Here is a 20,759-nt window from a genome sequence, read left to right on the forward strand (position 1 = left end):
AAACAATCCCATCCCATCAGAAGAAGACCATGTTCCTGCAGAATGTACACCGTGCTGGAAGAAAGGTCTCGGACAAATAAGGAAGAAGGAGAAGAGCATTTTGAAGACCCTGACATGTGACAGGGCAGAAGAAAAAAACGAGGAGGAAGCCAAGCATTGTTTTCCAGTTTAACTTTTAATCCAAGACCAACTCCCCTTCCCAAAAACTCAATAGCCGATGTAAGAATTAGTTCTGTACCTGGGAGAAACAGACTGGGCTTTCCGAGGGAATGGTCCAGCCTAGAAAAGAAGAGAAAAAAAGTTTTTAATTCAGCTGAGTTCAAATATATTTGGAAGTATTTTTTTTAAAGAAAAGACGTCAACCATATTCCAAGCGAGTTAACGCTGATCCAGGAGACAGATTTAATCTGAATTTCTTCCCATGGATTATAATAACCAGATCAATTTATTTGGCTGGGATCGTGACTCTGCTTTATTTGACTCAGGTCATAATGCTTTATAAAGCCTTAGTAAGGCCACACCTGGATTACTTACTAGTAAACATTTCATACGGCACCATTTCTGACTAACATGGTCCGACTGAAATCGTCATATGTGGGCCTAATTGGGGTAGATTGCAGGGGTGATATAGAAATATAATTCCATGTCATTTAATTCTATTTTACATATTTATGTATTAAATCATCTTATTTTATCCTATAACTATTGTAGTTTACCCTACTCTCATTTTAACTGGTTTGTTTATAATTTTAGTGGTTTTTTGTTTGAACCTGTACATTGATATGGCCTACAGGCTAATGAATCAATCAATATATACATATTCTACTAGCTGGATACCTGTGCTTCGTAATGAAACTATGTGATTGGGCTATGCAGGAGAAATTTGGTTCACAATCTGTCGGCTCAGTGGCGGTCGGTGATTGAAACACACAAGGGAATATCACTCCTGCCCCCTTGAGGCTGGAAGCAGCTCCATAGGTGGAAAGCATAGACATTTTGGTGGGGTACTGACGTTTAGTACTGTAAGGAGCCCCAGACCACTCCTGAGTGAAGGAGTGGAACGTCTGCCAATTTGAACTGAGATAACGGAATGTGAGGCAACTGGCAGTTGGAACAGAGTTCTTTTCAGGTGGGGAGGGGGAGTAGAATGTCTAACTCCTTAGCATCACAGTGTGTTAATGTAAGGCAACTGGCAGTTGGAACAGAGTTCTTTTGAGGTGGGCAGGGAGAGTTCTACTGTGTTAATTACTGTATAAAAATATTAATGATCTGATGGTGATTTTGAAAAATCCTTTCTTAGCGAGCACCTAAAAACCAAATGCCAAGTTTTTTGACTTTATGGTTCTGGAGATTTCGTGATGCTCTTTCCCACAGTTGGGGTCCCATTTCTTCTCTCCATCCCTATTTTGGGACCAGAGTTAAATTCATCCAGAAAGCCACTTCCTTGGGCTGAGAAGATGAAGCTACGGTATTCTCTGATAACCAGGATTTCTTTGCCCATAAACCTTAGCTTGGTCAAGGACAGGAGACCAAGACAGCTGTAGTCCAAAAAAACATCAGAAGAATCCCAGTTGTTCGGCCCTTGAAGGGAGAATGTAACTAACCTTCTTTGGAGTTCTTTTATCCTAACCATCATATTGAGATGTCCTTGAGAGTATTGTTCAATGACATCACGGACGTCATAAGGCTTCCGAGCTTGCTGGAAGAAAAAAATAAATGGGGGAAAAATAAGCTTAAAAATGCATAAGGAAAGGAATGTCCTATTATTCCTCATCCATATGAACCACATGCCTATTAATATTACAGGCAGCCCTTGACTTACAACGATTCATTTAGTGACTGTTTAAAATGACAACAGCACTGGAAAAAGTGGCTTGTGATCGTTTATCATATTTAGTTCAGTTCAGTTCAGTTTAGTTTAGTTTTAATTTGGTTTATTGTCATTGCACCTCGTACAATGAAATTAAATGCCATCTTTCGTGTATGTTGTAACTATAAAAAAATAAATAAAACACAAACACACATCCTTCACATTATATACAATTTTATTGAAATGAAAACCCCTGATACTGCATTAATATTACACTATACCATAGAATTCAATACAGTTACTGCCCTGGGATAGAAGCTGTTTTTCAGCCTATTATTTGTCCTGGTTTTTATTGTCCTGTACCGTCTGCCAGATGGTAATAGTTCAAAAATAAAGGGGTGCCCAGGTTGAGATGGATCTTTAAGAATGCTTTGAACTTTCTTAAGGCAGTGGGAGCTATGAAGCTCTTCCAAAGAGGGGAGAGGGCAACCCATGATCCTCTGGCCAATGATGTTGACCCTCTGGAGAGCTCTCCTATCTGCCACTCTGCAATTGGCAAACCATACACAAGTGCAGAAAGTTAAAAATACTCTAGATGGGGGCGGGGCTAGCCAGAGGTAGTGTTTACCAGTTTTCCGAACTACTCAAAATTTCCGCTGCCGGTTCTCCAGAACTGGTCAGAACCTGCTGAATACCACCTCTAGTTGTATGTCGAGGACTACCTGTATCACATTTTTGCTTTAGATCGGAGTGGGCATCCTAAATCCCTGATTCATAGGAATGTCCTGTGTCCCCATCTGCACTCCCCTGAAACCCAGTAAGAAAATAAGGGGCATATTGCTGAATTTCAGAAGTATGATTGTTCACCTCCTTTTTGAGGGAATCTTGGTGCACATTTTTTCCCAAGGGGAAGGAGGGGAGGGAATTGGCTCTCCTCCTTCCAGTGATGTCACTTCATTGCCATCCAAGGCCCTGTGGGGGCTGCAAACAAAGCATTAAATGTGTGGGCGCTAGAGGAATAACCATTCCCATCCCTGGCTTAGAAGCAAGAAGAACATATTTTCCCCAGGACATCAAGACATCCCAGGAGTGGGGAGCATCCAGGCAGATGCCCCCTTTATCCAAAGAGAAGATTTTTTTAAAAAAATAATAATAATACTCCTTTAGTATTTAGCACGTACTAAAAAAAAAATATGCCTCCGATGTTGATCAACTTGCAGACTTTTCGAAACAAATAAATAAAAGAAAAGATTTTCCATCGGTATAGAATTTGGGACAGCCCACATGGAAGCCAACAAGTCTGGGGCTTTGGGGGGGGGGGCAAAACCTTTTGAAAAACAGAACTCCTAATTTTCACTTGCTTCAATCAGACTGGCATTGTTGCTCAGACTTCAAGGACCAGTGAGGTTGGCTGAGACTGATCACTAAAAAAAAGAAGAAGAAGAAGAAGAGGAGGAGGAGGAGAAAGCTAAACCTGGTAAATTTCCATGACAATGCTACTATTAATGGAGTAAACATAGGGAAGACACGGTGAGCGGCGAGAGTAACCCTGGGCTTTTGGTGGTTGGGAATCTGCATAAACTCGGTAGGAAATCTGGGGTGAGTTAGGTCTCCTTTTTTTGGCTAGGGTTCAAGAGAGAAGGGGGGAAAGGGGGGTGGGGAGAGAAGGGACCCTGGAAAACTTGGTAATTGAAAAATAACTAACAACAGCTCATTAGCTGCATTGTTTGCTTCCCCTCTGCCAGAGACTGGCCTAACTATTAGCATGCATTAAGCACCTCCAGTGTGCGATGGGACCATGCTTGGAGTTCAGCCATGGGATCCTAGAAATGGTAGATGAAAGGAGGGAGGGGGGGGGAAAACAAATCAGGAGAGAAGAAAGAAAGAAAGAAGAAAGAGAAAGAGAGAGAGAGCGAAAGAAAGAAAGAAAGAAAGAAAGAAAGAAAGAAAGAAAGAAAGAAAGAAAGAAAGAAAGAAGAAAGAAAGAAAGAAGAATAGTTTTTAGCAGTGAGTCTTTAGAAGCACTCCAGTCTGGTGAAATTAAGAATCTGCTTGGAAACGGCTGTGTTATACTTTCCATTTTTAAAAGCTTAAAAATGACGACTTTTTGTCCTTTTTTTCTTACTCCACCGCTGACAAACGCTGACACATCTTTGCTTCTGGCCAGCAAAACAGCCAGCTATTGTTTCCGTGGCAGGGCAATACTGCCAGGATGGCTCTGGATTGACTGGCAGGGGGTTTTGAGAGCACTTTGTTTTGGGGGCACCCGTTACGCTCCAGATCTCGGGGGTGGTTTTTTTTTTTTTTTTTGAGGGGGGGGAGTAGTGGTTTCTCGCTATTGAATCGCGATGGCTCGGAGCCTAGATGTTTACAAAGCTTTTGAAAACAGAACCGGGGGGGGGGGGAAAGGAGGGGGCTATCCAAATGCATAATTAATTTTCTCCTTTCCCAATAAACTTTAATTTTCAAAACCTCCCTTTGTTGGTGCAGAATTAAAAGATTTATGCCGTTAAGTAATGCAAAATGAAAAGTGGCCGGGCTCAAGCAAAGGCTTAGAATTAGTCAACCCATAAATAAGGGGAATGAAAGCCACAGAGGAGAGTAGAGGGCATGAAGTTGGCACCTTCTCCTCTCGCTCGTTTTCTGAGCAGCTCTTTTTCAGCATAAACATCAGGAAGATCGAGGGCTACAGCAAAACCAGATGGCGATGGAAGTCAGTTGCGCATTCCCTCAGCTCAAGGGGAAGGCCTGGCTGCAGGTGATTCCCGTGAGGGAAAAGCCCTATTTAGGATTTGAAAAGCAGGGAGGACTCGCTCACTATCAGTTTTCTTTGACAGAGGTCACAATATGTATTTTTGTGGTATTTTTGTGGTATTTTGGAACAAGTAAACAATCTCTCCCTCCCTCCCTCCTCATTCCTTCCTTCCCTTCTCCCCCTCCCTCACTTCTTTTCTTCCTTCTCCCTCCCTCCTTATTCCTTCCTTCCCTTCTCCTCCGTCCTTCCCTTCTGCTCCCTGCCTCCCTTCTTTCCTTCCTTCCCTTCTCCCCCTCCCTCCCTTCTTTCCTTCCTTCCCTTTTCCTCCTCATTTCTTCTTTCCCTTCTCCCACCTCATTCCTTCCTTCCCTTCTGCTCCCTGCCTCCCTTCTTTCCTTCCTTCCCTTCTCCTCCCTCCCTCCCTCCCTCCTTCCTTCCCTTCTGCTCCCTCCCCTAACCCCATTCCTTCCTTCTCTCCTGTTCGCTGCCTCCCTTCTTTCCTTCCTTCCCTTCTCCTCCCTCCCTCCTCATTCCTTCCTTCCCTTCTCCCACCTCATTCCTTCCTTCCCTTCTCCTCCCTCCCTCCCTCCCCTAACCTCATTCCTTCCTTCCCTCCTGTTCGCTGCCTCCCTTCTTTCCTTCCTTCCCTTCTCCTCCCTCCCTCCTCATTCCTTCCTTCCATTCTCCCCCTCCCTTCTTTCCTTCCTTTCCCTTCCCTTCTCCTCCCTCTTTCCCTTCTCCCACCTCATTCCTTCCTTCCCTTCTGCTCCCTGTCTCCTTTCTTTCCTTCCTTCCCCCTCCCTCCTCATTCCTTCCTTCCCTTCTCCTCCCTCCCTCAAGATTTCCGCTACCAGTTGGGGCAAACTGTTCCGAACCGGCTGAATAGCACCTCTGTTTGGCACCCTTGAAACCATTCAGTCTAGATTTGTTAGCAACCTCTTTGCACTTGTCCAAGATGGTACCAGGACTCCTGCCTTGAAGACCTCCAAGGTTCCTTCCAACCTTATGACTCTATGATTCTTTTTCATTGTTAATTCTGGCCATACGACTCTTATGATTCTGACTCATTCTGCTAATTCTGGCCTACATTACCTGAAATTTCCTTCGAGCTACAAAATACTGCATCCTCCTTATGACCTTGACAGCCGCACGATGGGTTTCTGTTAACCTGAGGGGAAAAATAATGAATGCACACACTTTAAAATGTTTTTTTAAATTAATCCCTTCCAGTTTCTCCAACAACTGTACAGCGGTCAAGCTCATGCATTCATACCTTTAAAAGCTACCATAAGGGGCAAGCAATGTCACGAAGATCATGGCATCATCACACAAACAATGCAAATTGGGTAAAGTTGCCATTTGCACGATAATGTCATGGCACACATGTTTTCTTTAGGGCTTGTACCAAATGCCCCTGCCTATAGTTTAGGACAGTGATGGCTAGCCTTTTTTGGATCGCATGCCAAAAGCAGGAGGAACAGAGGGGGGGGGTCATGAGTGGGTGTGCCCACACCCATAATGCAATGTGCGTGATCCCCACGCACATGTGCGTGTGACCCCCCACTTTTGGCATGCTTTTTTCACCCTCCTCGGGCTCCGGAGGCTTTCTAGGAGCCTGGGGAGGGTGAAAACAGCCTCCCCGCCCCTCTGAAGGTTTCAGGAGGCTTCCCTGAAGTCTCCGGAGGGTGAAAAATGGCCCTATGGCAAACCGGAAGTCACCGCTCCCGAACTTCCGGTTTGCCCGTAGGGCTGTTTTTTGCCCTCCGGAGCCTTCAGGACCATTCAAAGTTACAATGACACTGAAAAAAAGTGACTTATGTTTGTTTTTTATGCATATGACTGTTGCAGCATCCCCTCAGTCATGAGAGGCCAGGCAAGGCGAAGCGTCCCTCGACGTGAGTGGTGTCAAGTTGGCCATGCCCACCCAGTCACATGACCACCCAACCACGCCCACCCAGCTGGTCATTAGAGCAGAGAACCAGTGGTTTAATTATTTGAATCCCATCATTGACCTGAGGGCAGGACAAGAAGCAACTGATGGAAACCTAGCAAAGGGAGAACCAATCTAGAACTCTCCTGCGCGAGCTGCACTGGCTACCTGTGGCTTTTCGGGTGCGTTTCAAGGTGTTGATTATCACCTTTAAAGCGCTCCATGGCACAGGACCTAGCTATCTGCGGGATCGCATCCTACCCCACACATCCCTGCGACCAATTTGCTCTCACAGAGAGGGACTCCTCCGGGTGCCGTCCACTAAGCAATGCCAGCGGGTGACGCCCAGGAGTAGGGCCTTCTCTGTGATGGGCCCGACCCTCTGGAATGACCTCCCCCCTGACATCAGAACTACCACCGATCTCCGCTCCTTCTGCAAGAAACTCAAGACCCACCTGTTCCAATTAGCTGGCCTGGCCCAATCGTAGTCTTAATCTTCAATCCTCCTGGCCGGTATTTTAAATTTTTAGGGGTTGACTTTTTAAACTATTTTTAATTTGTACTATTATTGTACAGACTCTATATTTAATTTGTTTTTAAGGGGTATTTAATATATTTTTATTGTGTATACGGTTTTTTAGCTTCTGTCTGTACACCGCCCCAAGTCCCTTTGGGGAGAGGGGGCGGTCTATAAATTCAATAAATAAATAAATAAAATAAATAAGAAGAACTATCCAGTCGGTGAGAACAATTAATAAGTGGAATGCCTTGCTTCCAGAAGTTGTAGGTGCCTAGTCTGATAGGAAGGATAAGAAAAAAAAACCCTTAATATTTTCCCTGTCTGGATTCTCTTTAGTGTAAGAAGTAAAGAATCATTCAGACTTTCAAGATTCTCTTATATTCTTCAACAATGATATTCAAGCCATTTTCTAGTTTGGCTGTACGGCTCCTGAAGGCTCCGGAGGGCGAAAAACGGCCCTACAGCCACTTCCGGTTTGCTCGTAGAAGTCACTTCCGGTTTGCTCGTAGGGCTGTTTTTTCCCCTCCTGAAGGCTCCGGAAGGTAAAAAACAACCCTACGAGTAAACCAGAAATCCATTCCCAAACTTCTGGTTTGCCCATAGAGCCAGTTTTTTTGTGCGAAAAACAGCCTTAAAAGAAGGCCGAAGTCAATCCAGGGATTGATTTTGTAAAATCAAGGTATGGTTCAAAGGAAGTGTCTATGGGATTTGGTTGAGAAATGCTTTATAAATATGTAGTAATGGTTTTGGAAAGGAGGTTATGATGGTTTTTCTCCTTTTTTTTTTGTCTTTTTTTGTATTATCTTGTTCTTATTCTGATATATGCATATTATTATTGGGATATTTGTTTTTTCAGATTTGCTGGTAACTATGCTTCTGACTCTATCTGGGAAGTCAAGGGTTGGGTTAGGGAGGGTTAGGGTGGGGAAATGGGGGGGTGGGTGGGGGGAGGGGGAGGGGAGGGAGAAAATGTTACTCCTAATAAGATAACCTGTATATGTCTGTTACATAAATAAATAAATGTTTATAAAAAAAAAAAAGAAGGCCGAAGTCAGCTGGCCAGCGCACGCATGCGCATTGGAGCTGACAGGGCAACATCTCGCGTGCCCTAACAAATGGCTCCATATGCCACCTGTGGCACGCATGCTATAGGTTCACCATCACGGGTCTATCTCCTCAGAATCATCAACATAGTTGTTGTACCCCCAAAAAAATGTTAAGTATATTTTCTGCCATCTACCACAAGGTCCCCTCCTTGCTGAAGAGTAATGGAACACTGTCCTATGGATTCACCATAGAAGTATTTTTATGTACTATTGGGACCATATCTATAAATATTAGCCCGTGTAATTATAGAGTCAGTTTTACTTCATTGCAGAAGACTGTGTGCGAACCTCCCCAAAATACTTGCTCAAACAAATACATTTATAGCAAAATATCTTCCTATGCAGACCAGAGAACAAGGCACCTCTTTGATGTCTTCCGAAAATATGCAGCAGGGAAGTGAATTTTTAAAAGATTTAAAAGCTTCTGAATTTGTAAATCAGCTTCAAACCCACAGCTCAATCAGTCAGTTTAGGTGGCATCAACAAACTACCTTGGCTGTTTTCGGAAAACTAAGCGGAGTTGGACCGGATTAGCACATAAGAGAAGAAACAACAGTGAATTCTATCTGTAAGCTAGACTGGAAGGAGAAAGGGAATCGCAAAACAAGACATTCACGCTGTTTACACAATAACAAAACAGCAATGGATCCATGAAATAGCCCACTTTGACTTGAGGAAGTTGGATTGTTGAGCCCGATGTTCTCCTGGACTGAGAATCAGGAAGTATCAACCAATTTTCGGACTCCTTCCTTAATTTTTATGTAAGACGTTGTCACTGTTGCAGCCGATTTTCCTGTACTCCCAGGGACAGCTGACAGTGAGCAGTACACTTCTTACTCAACATTCACCTCCAAACCACCAATATCTAATTATTGGCTTCTGCATTTTGACTGTAATTTATGCTCAAAACAACCTTTTTGTTTTAATACTTTTGTTTCATTCCGTTTCATTTGTTGGGGGTTCGCACGGGTTTGGCTGATCCTCTAGCTAGGATTCTGCCTAGTTCAGCGAACCCCCAAATGCCACCTCTGGTTGACCATGCCCACCCCTCCCTGCAGTGGTGGGTTCCTGCCGGATCGCACCGGATCGCGCGCTCCCTTTCGGCGCTAAACCCGGAAGTACGGTCTTGCCCTGCCCCTGGCGACGCAACGACGCTTGCCTGCGCTCCACCAGCTCGGCTGGGACCGGACACGTTTCTCTGCTCAGCAATGTCTTCAGTGGAGTGGTGGCAGCCTGGCAGGCTGAGCCTGCGTCTTTTTCAGGCGCTCTGCTCCGCTGAGGAAACGTCTCCGTTCCCAGCCGAGCTGGTGGAGCACAGGCAAGCATCGTCCCGTCGCCAGGGGCGGGGCAAGACCGTACTTCTGGGTTTAGCGCCGAAAGGGAGCGCGCGATCCGGTGCGATCTGGCAGGAACCCACCACTGCCTCCCTGCCTCTCTCTGTCCCTCCCCTTCCCTCCCCTCCCAGAGGTCCCCATGTGGCCTGTTCATCATGCCAGGTAAGTGCAGGGCCGCCACAGAGGCTTGAGGAGGGGAAAAATGTGCCTATTGGAGCGGCGGTGGGTTCCAGCTTTTGTTACTGCCAGTGATAGGTTACAACCGGTACGCCCCGGTACAAGTGTAACGGTCCCTTCCGGGAACACTGGGTACTATTCCGGTACGGTGTTCCTTACCGGTATTTGAGCTCTTCGGCACTTCCATGCATGGAGCATGTGGCGCCTGCACAGTGCTCCGCCGAGCAGCTGGAGCATCGCGGAGCATTGCAGGCGGTAAATACGCATGCACTTGGTGTGTGTGCATACTGCGCACGTTCAGGTGGTGGATGCTGGGCCATGTTGCACCGTAACGGTTGCAACGGGATCCAGAGGCCACCACTGCAGCAAACCCATTGCTGCAATTTTTGAAGTCCACCCCTGGTTTCATATTGTTCAAGATTCCATGATTTTTCTGCTCGGTCCGGCCACCTTTAAACCACGGTACGTTTTCAGACCTCCGAACTGGCTACAACATATTCTTTTCAATAAATCCCCAGGCTGACGACATGCTTCCCTCAATCCCTTCAACTGAAACCATATTCTCAATTTTCAGCAAGTGACTGGGATTTGCCTAACTCTCCTCGGGAAAGCATGGGCTTGAAGAGAAAGAGAGGAGACTTTGGGGTGTAGGGTTTAAGGCCTCTGGGTGGGGTCTCCCTCCTGTTTCTTGATCATCTCCAGATACCAGTTGGGTAAGGATATTTTCATGGCCCCTGAAGGGCCACTGTCAGCCGGCATTAATCATTCTCCGTATTCTCTAAGATCTCTACCCTTAGGACCTTTCCTTTTCTAAATACTTTTGTACTTATGCAATCTTTGGGATTATTCCAAGTCTACTGATACCTCCCTCCTGGAGTGTGAAGAGTGCCATTGTGGATACCAAACAATGAGTTTATTATTCCTGTGTCCAATGAGGCAAGGAGGAAACAGACGAGTGGAATTTCCAGAAAGATTATGTACTAAATTCATTTTACCCAAACCAGAATCAGAAGGAAGGAATCCAAATGGAAAGTTGCTTGCTTTAGTTTACAAGAAGGAAGTGATATGCACCTCCATAACTGTCTGGTTTGGCACTGCAACCCAACAAGGGAGACACAGACTTCAGAGGATAATTAGAACTGCAGAGAAAACAATGGCTGCCCACCTGCCTTCCATCGAGGACCTGTATACTGCACGAGTCAAAAAGAGGGCTGGGAAAATATCTACAGACCCCTCACATCCTGGACATGAATTGCTTTGATTCCTACTCTCAAAATGACTCTATAGGGCACTGCACACCAGAACAACTAGACACAAGGAGAGTTTTTTCCTGAATGCCATCACTCTGCTCAACAAATAATTCCCTCAACACTGTCAAACGATTTACTATGTCTGCACTACTATTAATCTTCTCATCGTTCCTATCACCCATCTCCTCCCACTTATCACTGTACGAGTTTAACTTTGAGCTTGTATCCTTACGATTTATATTGATTGGAAAAAGGACATCACGCTAGGAGGTGACTCTATGGTGGGGGAACTGGACTTCCGGTCAGCAGAGGAAAAAGGACACCGCTCTAGGAGGAGACTCTATGGTGGGGGAACTGGACTTCCGGTCAGCAGAGGAAAAAGGACACCCGCTAGGAGGAGACTCTATGGTGGGGGAACTGGACTTCCGGTCAGCAGAGGAAAAAGGACATCACGCTAGGAGGTGACTCTATGGTGGGGGAACTGGACTTCCGGTCAGCAGAGGAAAAAGGACATCACGCTAGGAGGTGACTCTATGGTGGGGGAACTGGACTTCCGGTCAGCAGAGGAAAAAGGACATCACGCTAGGAGGAGACTCTATGGTGGGGGAACTGGACTTCCGGTCAGCAGAGAAAAAAGGACATCACGCTAGGAGGTGACTCTATGGTGGGGGAACTGGACTTCCGGTCAGCAGAGAAAAAAGGACACCGCTCTAGGAGGAGACTCTATGGTGGGGGAACTGGACTTCCGGTCAGCAGAGGAAAAAAGACATCACACTAGGAGGTGACTCTATGGTGGGGGAACCGGACTTCCGGTCAGCAGAGGAAAAAGGACACCGCTCTAGGAGGAGACTCTATGGTGGGGGAACTGGACTTCAGGTCAGCAGAGGAAAAAGGACACCCGCTAGGAGGTGACTCTATGGTGGGGGAACCGGACTTCCGGTCAGCAGAGGAAAAAGGACACCGCTCTAGGAGGAGACTCTATGGTGGGGGAACTGGACTTCAGGTCAGCAGAGGAAAAAGGACACCCGCTAGGAGGAGACTCTATGGTGGGGGAACTGGACTTCTGGTCAGCAGAGGAAAAAGGACATCACGCTAAGAGGAGACTCTATGGTGGGGGAACTGGACTTCCGGTCAGCAGAGGAAAAAGGACACCGCTCTAGGAGGAGACTCTATGGTGGGGGAACTGGACTTCCGGTCAGCAGAGGAAAAAAAGACACCGCGCTAGAAGGAGACTCTATGGGTGGGGGAACCATATTTTCAGTCGGCTCCAGAATTGAACAGGGGGCTTCCGGTTAGGACCCTTGTGGCTCTTTGAGTGTTTAAGGTTGCCGACCCCTGCACTAACTGCACACACAAAGCCTTAGTCCTGCCATTTTGGAGACAAGGTTTGCTCTTCTGTCAATGGCCCAGGACATAAATCCTTCAGGAGGTGAGGGTTCAGACTGGTGGGGAACCCATAACCATAGCACCGACCTTCTTGTCAGGCTGCCATGCTATTTCTGCCTTGGATAGGCCTTCAGAATTGCAAATTTCAGCAGAACTGTAGACAGGAAAGAGTAATGCAAGCCATCGTGTGGAATGCACCTTATCTGGCTGGTTACTTGATTTATCTATTTCAAGAGGCAGCAGACAAACCCACTGATCAAAATAGCTACAGAGCAGAGGAAATGAGGTCTGGAATTCTAGAGAGAGACTTGAAGAATCTCATGAGGATGTTAGTGGCCCTTTGCTCTTTGTGTTAAAGCCTAAAACCTTTGGCTACTACTACTAATACTATTACTACTACTACTACCACCATCACTACTACTACTACTACTTTCTTCTTCCTCCTCCTCCTCCTCCTCCTCCTCCTCCTCCTCCTCCTCCTCCTCCTCCTCCTCCTCCTCCTCTTCTTCTTCTTTCCTCCTCCTCCTCCTCCTCCTCTTTTTCTTCCTCTTCTTCCTCTTCCTTTCTTCTTCTTCTTGCTTTTTCTTTCTTCTTTCCTCCTCCTCCTCCTCCTCCTCCTCCTCCTCCTCCTCCTCCTCCTCCTCCTCCTCCTCCTCCTCCTCCTCCTCCTCCTCCTCCTCCTCCTCCTCCTCCTCCTCCTCCTCCTCCTCCTCCTCCTCCTCCTCCTCTTCTTCTTCTTCTTCTTCTTCTTCTTCTTCTTCTTCTTCTTCTTCTTCTTCTTCTTCTTCTTCTTCTTCTTCTGCGTCTGTGTCTGCTTCTTCTGCTCCTCCTCCTCCGATTCATATTGTGAAATGTTTGCTGCCTTAAGCTTTCAGTCCTGTCAGTTGTTCAAACTTCTCCAATTATCGACCCGCTTGTTTGTGTGTAAGTGAGAGGTGCAAATGAAGAGCCGGTCTGGACTTGTTACAAGAAATCCTTCTTTACAGGCACTTTCTCATTGCCACTTTAGCCAACAGCCAAAGGTCTTTCAAACGGTCAGAGCACTTAGGACAGCATACAAAACCAACTTTTGAGTGTTTGTTCCTTATAGGTTTGCTTTTAAGTCATGGGCATGAGTAAGGAAAAAAGAAAAGAGTACTAATTTTGCTGAGAGAGAGAGAGAGAGAGAGAGAGAGAGAGAGAGAGAGCTGGAGCTCAGATCAAGGAGATGGTACTCTTGGATTTCAACATCATAAATCAACAAACAGAACTTTGTGGATGGGGTTGTATTTCCCTGAAATAACCTGGTTTACAGTCTGGCTTTTCTGTTTACCTGCTTAGAGCAGGAGTGGGATTGAAAAAAATGAGCAACTCTGCCGTATTGCTGGGTGGGCGTGGCCATGGAGGGGGTGGCTTACTCAGCCTCCTCAAGGTGGAGGGGGAAGATTTTTCTCTCCCCAGGCTCCCGAGACTTTCCCCGAACTTTCAGGAGAGTGAAAATGGCCTCTCCCAGGCTCCAGAGGCCCTCCAGAAGCCAAATATGGGCTTTCTCTGTCTGAAATGTGATTGCATCCACAAAGGCAATTTAGTAGAGTCTCTTGTAGTGGAACCTGGGAGATCTTCTCGAATCCCAAAGGTATCCATGGAGATCCAGCTTCTAATCATTGTTGTCCACTGTGATTGGTAGTGGCTTTCCAAAAATCCCTTTGGTCCTTGCATTTGAAATTCACAAACGGAAACAGGATGTTCTCCGTGTAAAGAATAATATGCTCTGTGTGCCTCTGACTCCGCTAGCTAAAACAATACAGGCGAGTCCTTGACTTATGACCACAATTGAGCCCAAAGCAAGACAGTTGTTAAAGTGAGTTGTGCCTCATTTTACAACCTTTCTTGCCGCAGTTGTTAAGTAAATAACCTCAGTTGTTATGGTTGTGACATGGTTGTTTCAGTGAATCTGGCTTCCCCATTGACTTCGCTTGTTAGAAAGTCGCAAAAAAGTGATCTAACATGACCCCGGGACACTGCAATCCTCATAAATACATGCCAGTTCCCAAGAGTCTGAATTTTGATCACATGACCTCAAGGATGCCGCAACAGGCATAAGTGTGAAAAACGGTCAAAAACCAGTTTTTCCAGGGCTTTAGTAACTTTGAACAGTCGCTAAATGAACGGTGGTATGTCAAGGACTACCTGCAGTGACAATTTCACACTTTACAGTGCCGTACATTGGCATGGACCCAAATGATAAGGTAAAGGTAAAGGTTCCCCTCGCATATATGTGCTAGTCGTTCCCGACTCTAGGGGGCGGTGCTTATCTCCGTCTCAAAGCCAAAGAGCCAGCACTGTCCGAAGACGTCTCCATGGTCATGTGGCTGGCATGACTAAATGCCGAAGGCGCATGGAGCGCTGTTACCTTCCCACCAAAGGTGGTCTCTATTTTTCTACTTGCATTTTTACATGCTTTTGAACTGACAGGTTGGCAGAAGCTGGGACAAGTAATGGGAGCTCACTCCGTTACGCTAGGGATCCAAATCGCTGCTGACCTTCTGATCGATAAGCTCAGCATCTTAGCCATTGAGCCACCATGTCCCTATGGCACAAATCATGCATGCAACATAAAGTTCCCCTTTAAATTACCCAGTTTGACTTGACTGCATGGATGTCTTTGATCCTTTGGGGTAAATATTCCTAGCTAGGAAGGGAGAGGAAATGATTGAATTCTGTTCCTAAAAGCTGCCCTCCTCTGCACGTTTATCCAGGAAGGTGCTTGGGCTACCACAAGATTTATTCTCAAGAAAATGATGCTAAGGCACCTTGCAAAGCTCTGCCCAACGAAAGCGTCACAAAATAGTTGGCTCTATCAAAGGAAGGATCAAAAAGTGTGCAGCCAAGCAGTGCATGCCTTGCTATCTGTGGCCGCGTGCTCAGGCTTAAGGACCCTGACGCCCGGGGTCTCCGCTTTCCCCTTGCCTGCTGAATGTGTGCCTGACAGATCCCACCCCCTGGACATCTGGTTAGGGGGATATAACAATGTAAGATAAAGGAAGGGAAGGGAGACGGCAGAGCAGACTGCGGTAAATTGCCCACCGCTTGTTTGAAGTCTCTGAGATCGGGTCTGTCTCAACTCCCCGGGGAGCAAAATAGAGTCTTTATGAATAGGGACTTGGGGTCTTGAAAGCTAAATTAGCAAAAAATGTGGAATGAATTGGAGGTGGTTGCTTTTAAAAAAAAATCTGGAAGAATAATGATTTAACCTTAGCTCGTTTGTTTTATTTCTTTCTTTCATCAAGCGTGAATTAGATAACAGATATAAGTATACACATGATTATGTATACATGAAATGAATACAAATACAAGGGAATATTAGGACAGGGACTCTAGGTACGCAGGTGTGCTTATGCACGCCCCTTACAGACCTCTTAGGAATGGGGTGAGGTCAACAATGGACAGTCTAAGGTTAAAGTTTTGGGGGTTTGGGGAAGAAACCACAGGGTCAGGTAGAGCATTCCAGGCGTTGACCACTCTTGCTGAAGTCGTATTTTCTGCAATCAAGTTTGGAGCTGTTTACCTTAAGTTTGTTATCTATTGTTTGCCCGTGTATTATTGTGGTTGAAGCTGAAATATTCACTGAAAGGTAGGACATTGTAGCAGATAATTTTATGTCTGAATGTGCTGTGTGCTTCAGCTTTCTAGATGAGTTTACAAGTAGAGGCAATTTCTGGGATACACTCACGATCCATGAAAGCCATATTTTCAAATTCTGACAACTGTGTCTTTTCCCTGCACTGAAATTAAAACTGCTGGCAGTCTGAGCGTCATTTTAAAAACATTACTCTTGCAACATGTAATTGGGACTGCACACCGCTCCCAACACACACACAACTATCGGCGAGTAAATATGAGGTGGTGAACTGTTTTTGTTCCTCTAACTTGCAGTCACGGCTTTACTAACAATGCACGAAAAATGTTCCCGTTAGAGCAGTGGTGGGCAACCCGCGGCTCGGGAGCCACATGCGGCTCTTTACACCCCTTAATGTGGCTCTTCTGTGTGCCGGGTGCCTGCTCCCCTCCCTCCTCTCGGGCTTCGGAGGGAAGCTTCTGCAAAAGCCCGGGCGAGTGACAACCAATTTTGGTCCTATGACTGCAGAATGCTGCAAAATACCATAAATGCAGGCCAGTTGTTGAGTGTTTCAAATGTGATTGGAACACTCAACAAGGTGACCACAGTGTGTGTGTGTGTGTGTGTGTGTGTGTGTGTGTGTGTGAGTGAGAAAGACAGACAGACAGAGGAACAGAGAGAGGGAGTGAGGGAGGGAATCAGAGAGAGAGAGACAGACAGACAGACAGACACACACACACACACACACACACACACAGAGAGGGGGAGGGAGGGAGAGAAAGATAGACAGACAGAGAAACACACAGAGAGTGAGTGATTAAGTGAATGAGTGAGAGACAGACACACCCACATACACAGAGTGACAGAGAGAGAGGAAGGGAGGGGAGAGAGACAGAGGGAGAGACAGAGACAGACACACACGCACAGAGTGAGTGAGAGACAGACAGACACACACACACACAGAGTGACAGAGATGGGGGAGGGAGGGAGAGAGAGACAGAGAGCCAGAGAGAGAGAGAGAAAGAAAAAGAAAAAAAGAAAGAAAGTGGGAGAGAGAGATGAAATTAAAAACAACAACATACAAACCTGACTTACTCAAACTATCCAAGGAAATGCAAGGCCAATGTTCACATTAGTGGTTGTGACTTTGTCAGTCAATGTCAGGATGTAATTTTCTCTACATTGTAAGGCAAATTTTACGGAATTTAACGTTATCGATAAATAATATCGTTCTAAAGTTTTTGTTTTATTAGTTGTGTTATTTGTATCCTCCCGACCTATGTGGATACTTGCATGCAGAATATTCTCAATAAAAACTTATTGAAACTAAAAACAGTGCACCATCCTATGTATTTTCGGTTTTAAAAATGTGGCTCTCAAAGTAAATTTCAATCGTGGTTTTGGCGAGATTTGGCTCAGTTGAAAAAAAAGGTTGCCCACCACTGCGTTAGAGCAACAAACATGTTGTCCCTTCTATTTTTAAAAGGCTCGCTTCAAATCTTTTCTCCAGACGTCAAATTCCTGAGGATAATTCTAAGAAGCCATGTCAAACTTGGGTGATAGTCCGATTGGTCAGTTCCTGTCACGCCCAAGTGGATCAACACTCGTTTGGATTAAAAAAAAAGAGCAGAACCTCCTGCACTTGTAGGAAAATGCTCAGAAGAGAATATTGACAGACATTTAGCTAGGAAGAAAATAAATTCTAAGAAGAACAGTAGAATACATTCAACCCCCTCGTCTTCTTTGCGGCAGCCCCTTGGATATTGGAAGACTGCTATCATGTCACCCCTATTCCTAGATCTATCTAGTTCTGGATGGAATTGGCCTCCTCCATTCTTCATATTATCTGTCCTCCCTGAGTGAAAGTCTGACTTGTCTGTCAGGCGTTCAGAAAGTCAACAGGGTTTCTTGTAGAATATAGAATAACAGAGTTGGAAGGGACCTTGGAGGTCTTCTAGTCCAACCCCCTGCCTGGGCAGGAAACCCTATACCGTTTCAGACAAATGGCTATCCAACATCTTTTTAAAGACTTCCAGTGTTGGGGCATTCACAGCTTCTGGAGGCAAGCTGTTCCACTGATTAATTGTTATAACTGTCAGGAATTTTCTCCTTAGTTCTAGGTTGCTTCTCTCCTTGATTAGTTTCCACCCATTGCTTCTTGTTGTACCTTCAGGTGCTTTGGAGAATAGCTTCACTCCCTCTTCTTTGTGGCAACCCCTGAGATATTGGAACACTGCTATCATGTCTCCCCTAGTCCTTCTTTTCATTAAACTAGACATACCCAGTTCCTGCAACCGTTCTTTGTATATTTTAGCCTCCAGTCCTCTAATCATCTTTGTTGCTCTTCTCTGCACTCTTTCTAGAGTCTCCACATCTTTTCTACATCGTGGCGACCAAAACTGGATGCAGTATTCCAAGTGTGGCCTTACCAAGGCATTATAAAGTGGTATTAACACTTCACGTGATCTTGATTCTATCCCTCTGGTCATGCATATACTTTATGTTTTGAGGGAAGTTTTCGCATTCCAAGGTAGAGGCTCAAAATGGGTACCGTATTTTTTGGAGTATAAGATGCACCTTTTTGCCTCAAAAAAGAGGGTGAAAATCTGGGTGCATCTTATACACTGAATACAGCATTTTTGCCTCCCAAAACCCTGCCCCCTTCGCAAAAATGCCCATGGGTAGCCTTATGGAGGCTTTTAGAGAGCTCCTGGGGGTTGGGGAGGGCAGAAATGAGTGAAAAATGGCCCATTCCCACCCCCAGCCCCCGGCAGCACTCTATAAGCCTCCATAAGGCTATGCATGCAATTGTTTGGCCAAAAATGGGCTCTATTTACCTACCTACCTACCTACCTACCTACCTACCTACCTACCTACCTACCTACCTACCTACCTATCTATCTATCTATCTATCTATCTATCTATCTTTCTATCTCCCTCTATCTACCTACCTACTTTCTCTCTCTCTCTCTCCCTACCTATCTATTGTATTTCTCTCTCTCTCTCTCTCTCTCTCTCTCTCTCTCTCTCTCTCTCTCTCTCTTTTCTCTCTCTCTATCCCTCTACCTACCTACTCTCTCTCTCTATCCCTATATACCTACTGTATTTTTCTCTCTCTATTTCTCTCTCTATATATCCCTTTATCTACCTAACTACTCACTCTCCCTACCTACCTACTGTATTTCTCTCTCTTTCTCTCTCTCTCTCTATCCCTCTATCTACCTACCTACTTTTTTTAAAAAAATTGCCTCTTCAAAACCTTGGTGCCTCTTATACTGCGGTGCGTCTTATACTCCAAAAAATATGGTAAATAGAACCAGATTTGAGCATTTGCTCATGTACTCTCAGTTCTGCTTCTAAATAATTTCTCAAATATTCTGGAATCACTTACTTGATTGACTTTAAGACTTGTGGACTTCAACTCCCAGAATTCCCCAGCTGGCTGGGGAATTCTGGGAGTTGAAGTCCACAAGTCTTAAAGTTCCCAAGTTTGGACACCCCTGACTTACGTAGTTACTGCCTTTATTATTTTTATAAACAACTCAAGGCAGAGAACATAGCTAATATCCTCCCTCCTCTCATTTTCCTCACAACAACAACCCTGTGAGGTGAATTGGGCTGAGAGAGAGGGACTGGCCCAAAGTCACCCAGCTGGTTTTCATGACTGAGGTGGGATTTGAACTCACAATCTGCTTTCTAGCTTGGTACTTTAACCAATAGACCAAACTGGCTCTAAATACCACCCTTATTACTTTATTGCTTCTTTAAAAAGAGAGAGTACCCCCAAAATACAGTAAGGAAAATGCGTATTTAGTTATCCATATATTAACTGCTGCTAGAATTGTGTTTGCACAAAATTGGAAGAGTGAAGAGATACCTACAGATGAGAATGAGATTAGGAAAATATTAGAATGTGCAGAAATGAATAGATTAACGCTGGCAATTAAGAAGAAAGCGCAAACTGAAAACTATGTGGTATGGGATCTCTTTTACCAATGGTTAAATAATAAAAATGGAAGTTAGAAATAGGAAACAACATAAAGAAGATGCGTTAAAAGAGGTAAGTAAATATTATGGCTAGTCTGTTGAATATTATGGAATGTGGAATATTACTACGTTAAAGATTGCAGAATCAATATTAATTTAATGAAGGAGAGTGTGATTTTGATTATTGTTTAACAAAGACATTTGTAGCCAGACAACACACTGTTCAACTGAAGATGGAATGATTATATTAAAAATAAAAATAAAAAGTATTACTCAGAAAAAGAGAGAGAAAATAAATAAAACTTGGCACGGGGGAAGCACAGAAAGCTGAATGCTAAAACAAATTCCTCACTACAGTTTTGCCTGGTGTCAAACGATCATTATTATTTGAAATCAACATCTATAATCGTATTCCACATATTTCTCAAGTCCGTGTTTTGCAATATTTCTCCCACCCAGGATAAACACATAAAACCCTGAAAGAGCTGGTGTAACATTCCCATGGGAAAGTCTGAACTCTGCAAAGAAAAAAAAAAGGGCTACACTAACTATGTGAAATCACAAACTAAATAACTGTTAACCAACCCCACACACCAGTATTGTGATTTCCCTAAAAAGTGGAAGAAAGACTTAAAACAGAGTATCTTTGATGAAGTAACTATCATCCTTGGAGAGTTATTCTTGTAGATGTGAAGTGTTTAAACAAACAGCATAGACGTGTAATTGATTGTTCAGTAGATTAATGTCTGGCAAATATTGCTGACTTTCTCCTCATACAGTGTTAGTAACCACTCAGGCAGTCTCCCCCGATCGGTTCCATGATCTTTAGTAGCAACAGAAGAATTTGCTTGCCTGATCTCTGGGCACAGAATTAAATCTGATACTCTAATAATTGGATTATGTTGG

General features: G+C 44.8%; 1 protein-coding gene across 1 annotated transcript in view; it reads right to left on the minus strand.

Annotated features, from left to right (window-relative positions):
• Positions 1–20,759, minus strand: part of LOC309394229 (potassium voltage-gated channel subfamily KQT member 1-like) — a gene marked incomplete at both ends in the record, with an annotated part of 125,375 nt that overhangs the window by 12,497 nt on the left and 92,119 nt on the right. Inside the window, 3 exons of the mRNA XM_081957120.1 lie at positions 239–279; positions 1,605–1,699; positions 5,658–5,733. Of these exons, the coding sequence (XP_081813246.1) occupies positions 239–279; positions 1,605–1,699; positions 5,658–5,733 (212 nt within the window). The remainder of the gene's footprint in view (positions 1–238; positions 280–1,604; positions 1,700–5,657; positions 5,734–20,759) is intronic.

This window comes from Natrix helvetica, assembly GCF_964273705.1.
Source record: "Natrix helvetica genome assembly, chromosome: 6".
Lineage (NCBI taxonomy): Eukaryota > Metazoa > Chordata > Lepidosauria > Squamata > Natricidae > Natrix > Natrix helvetica.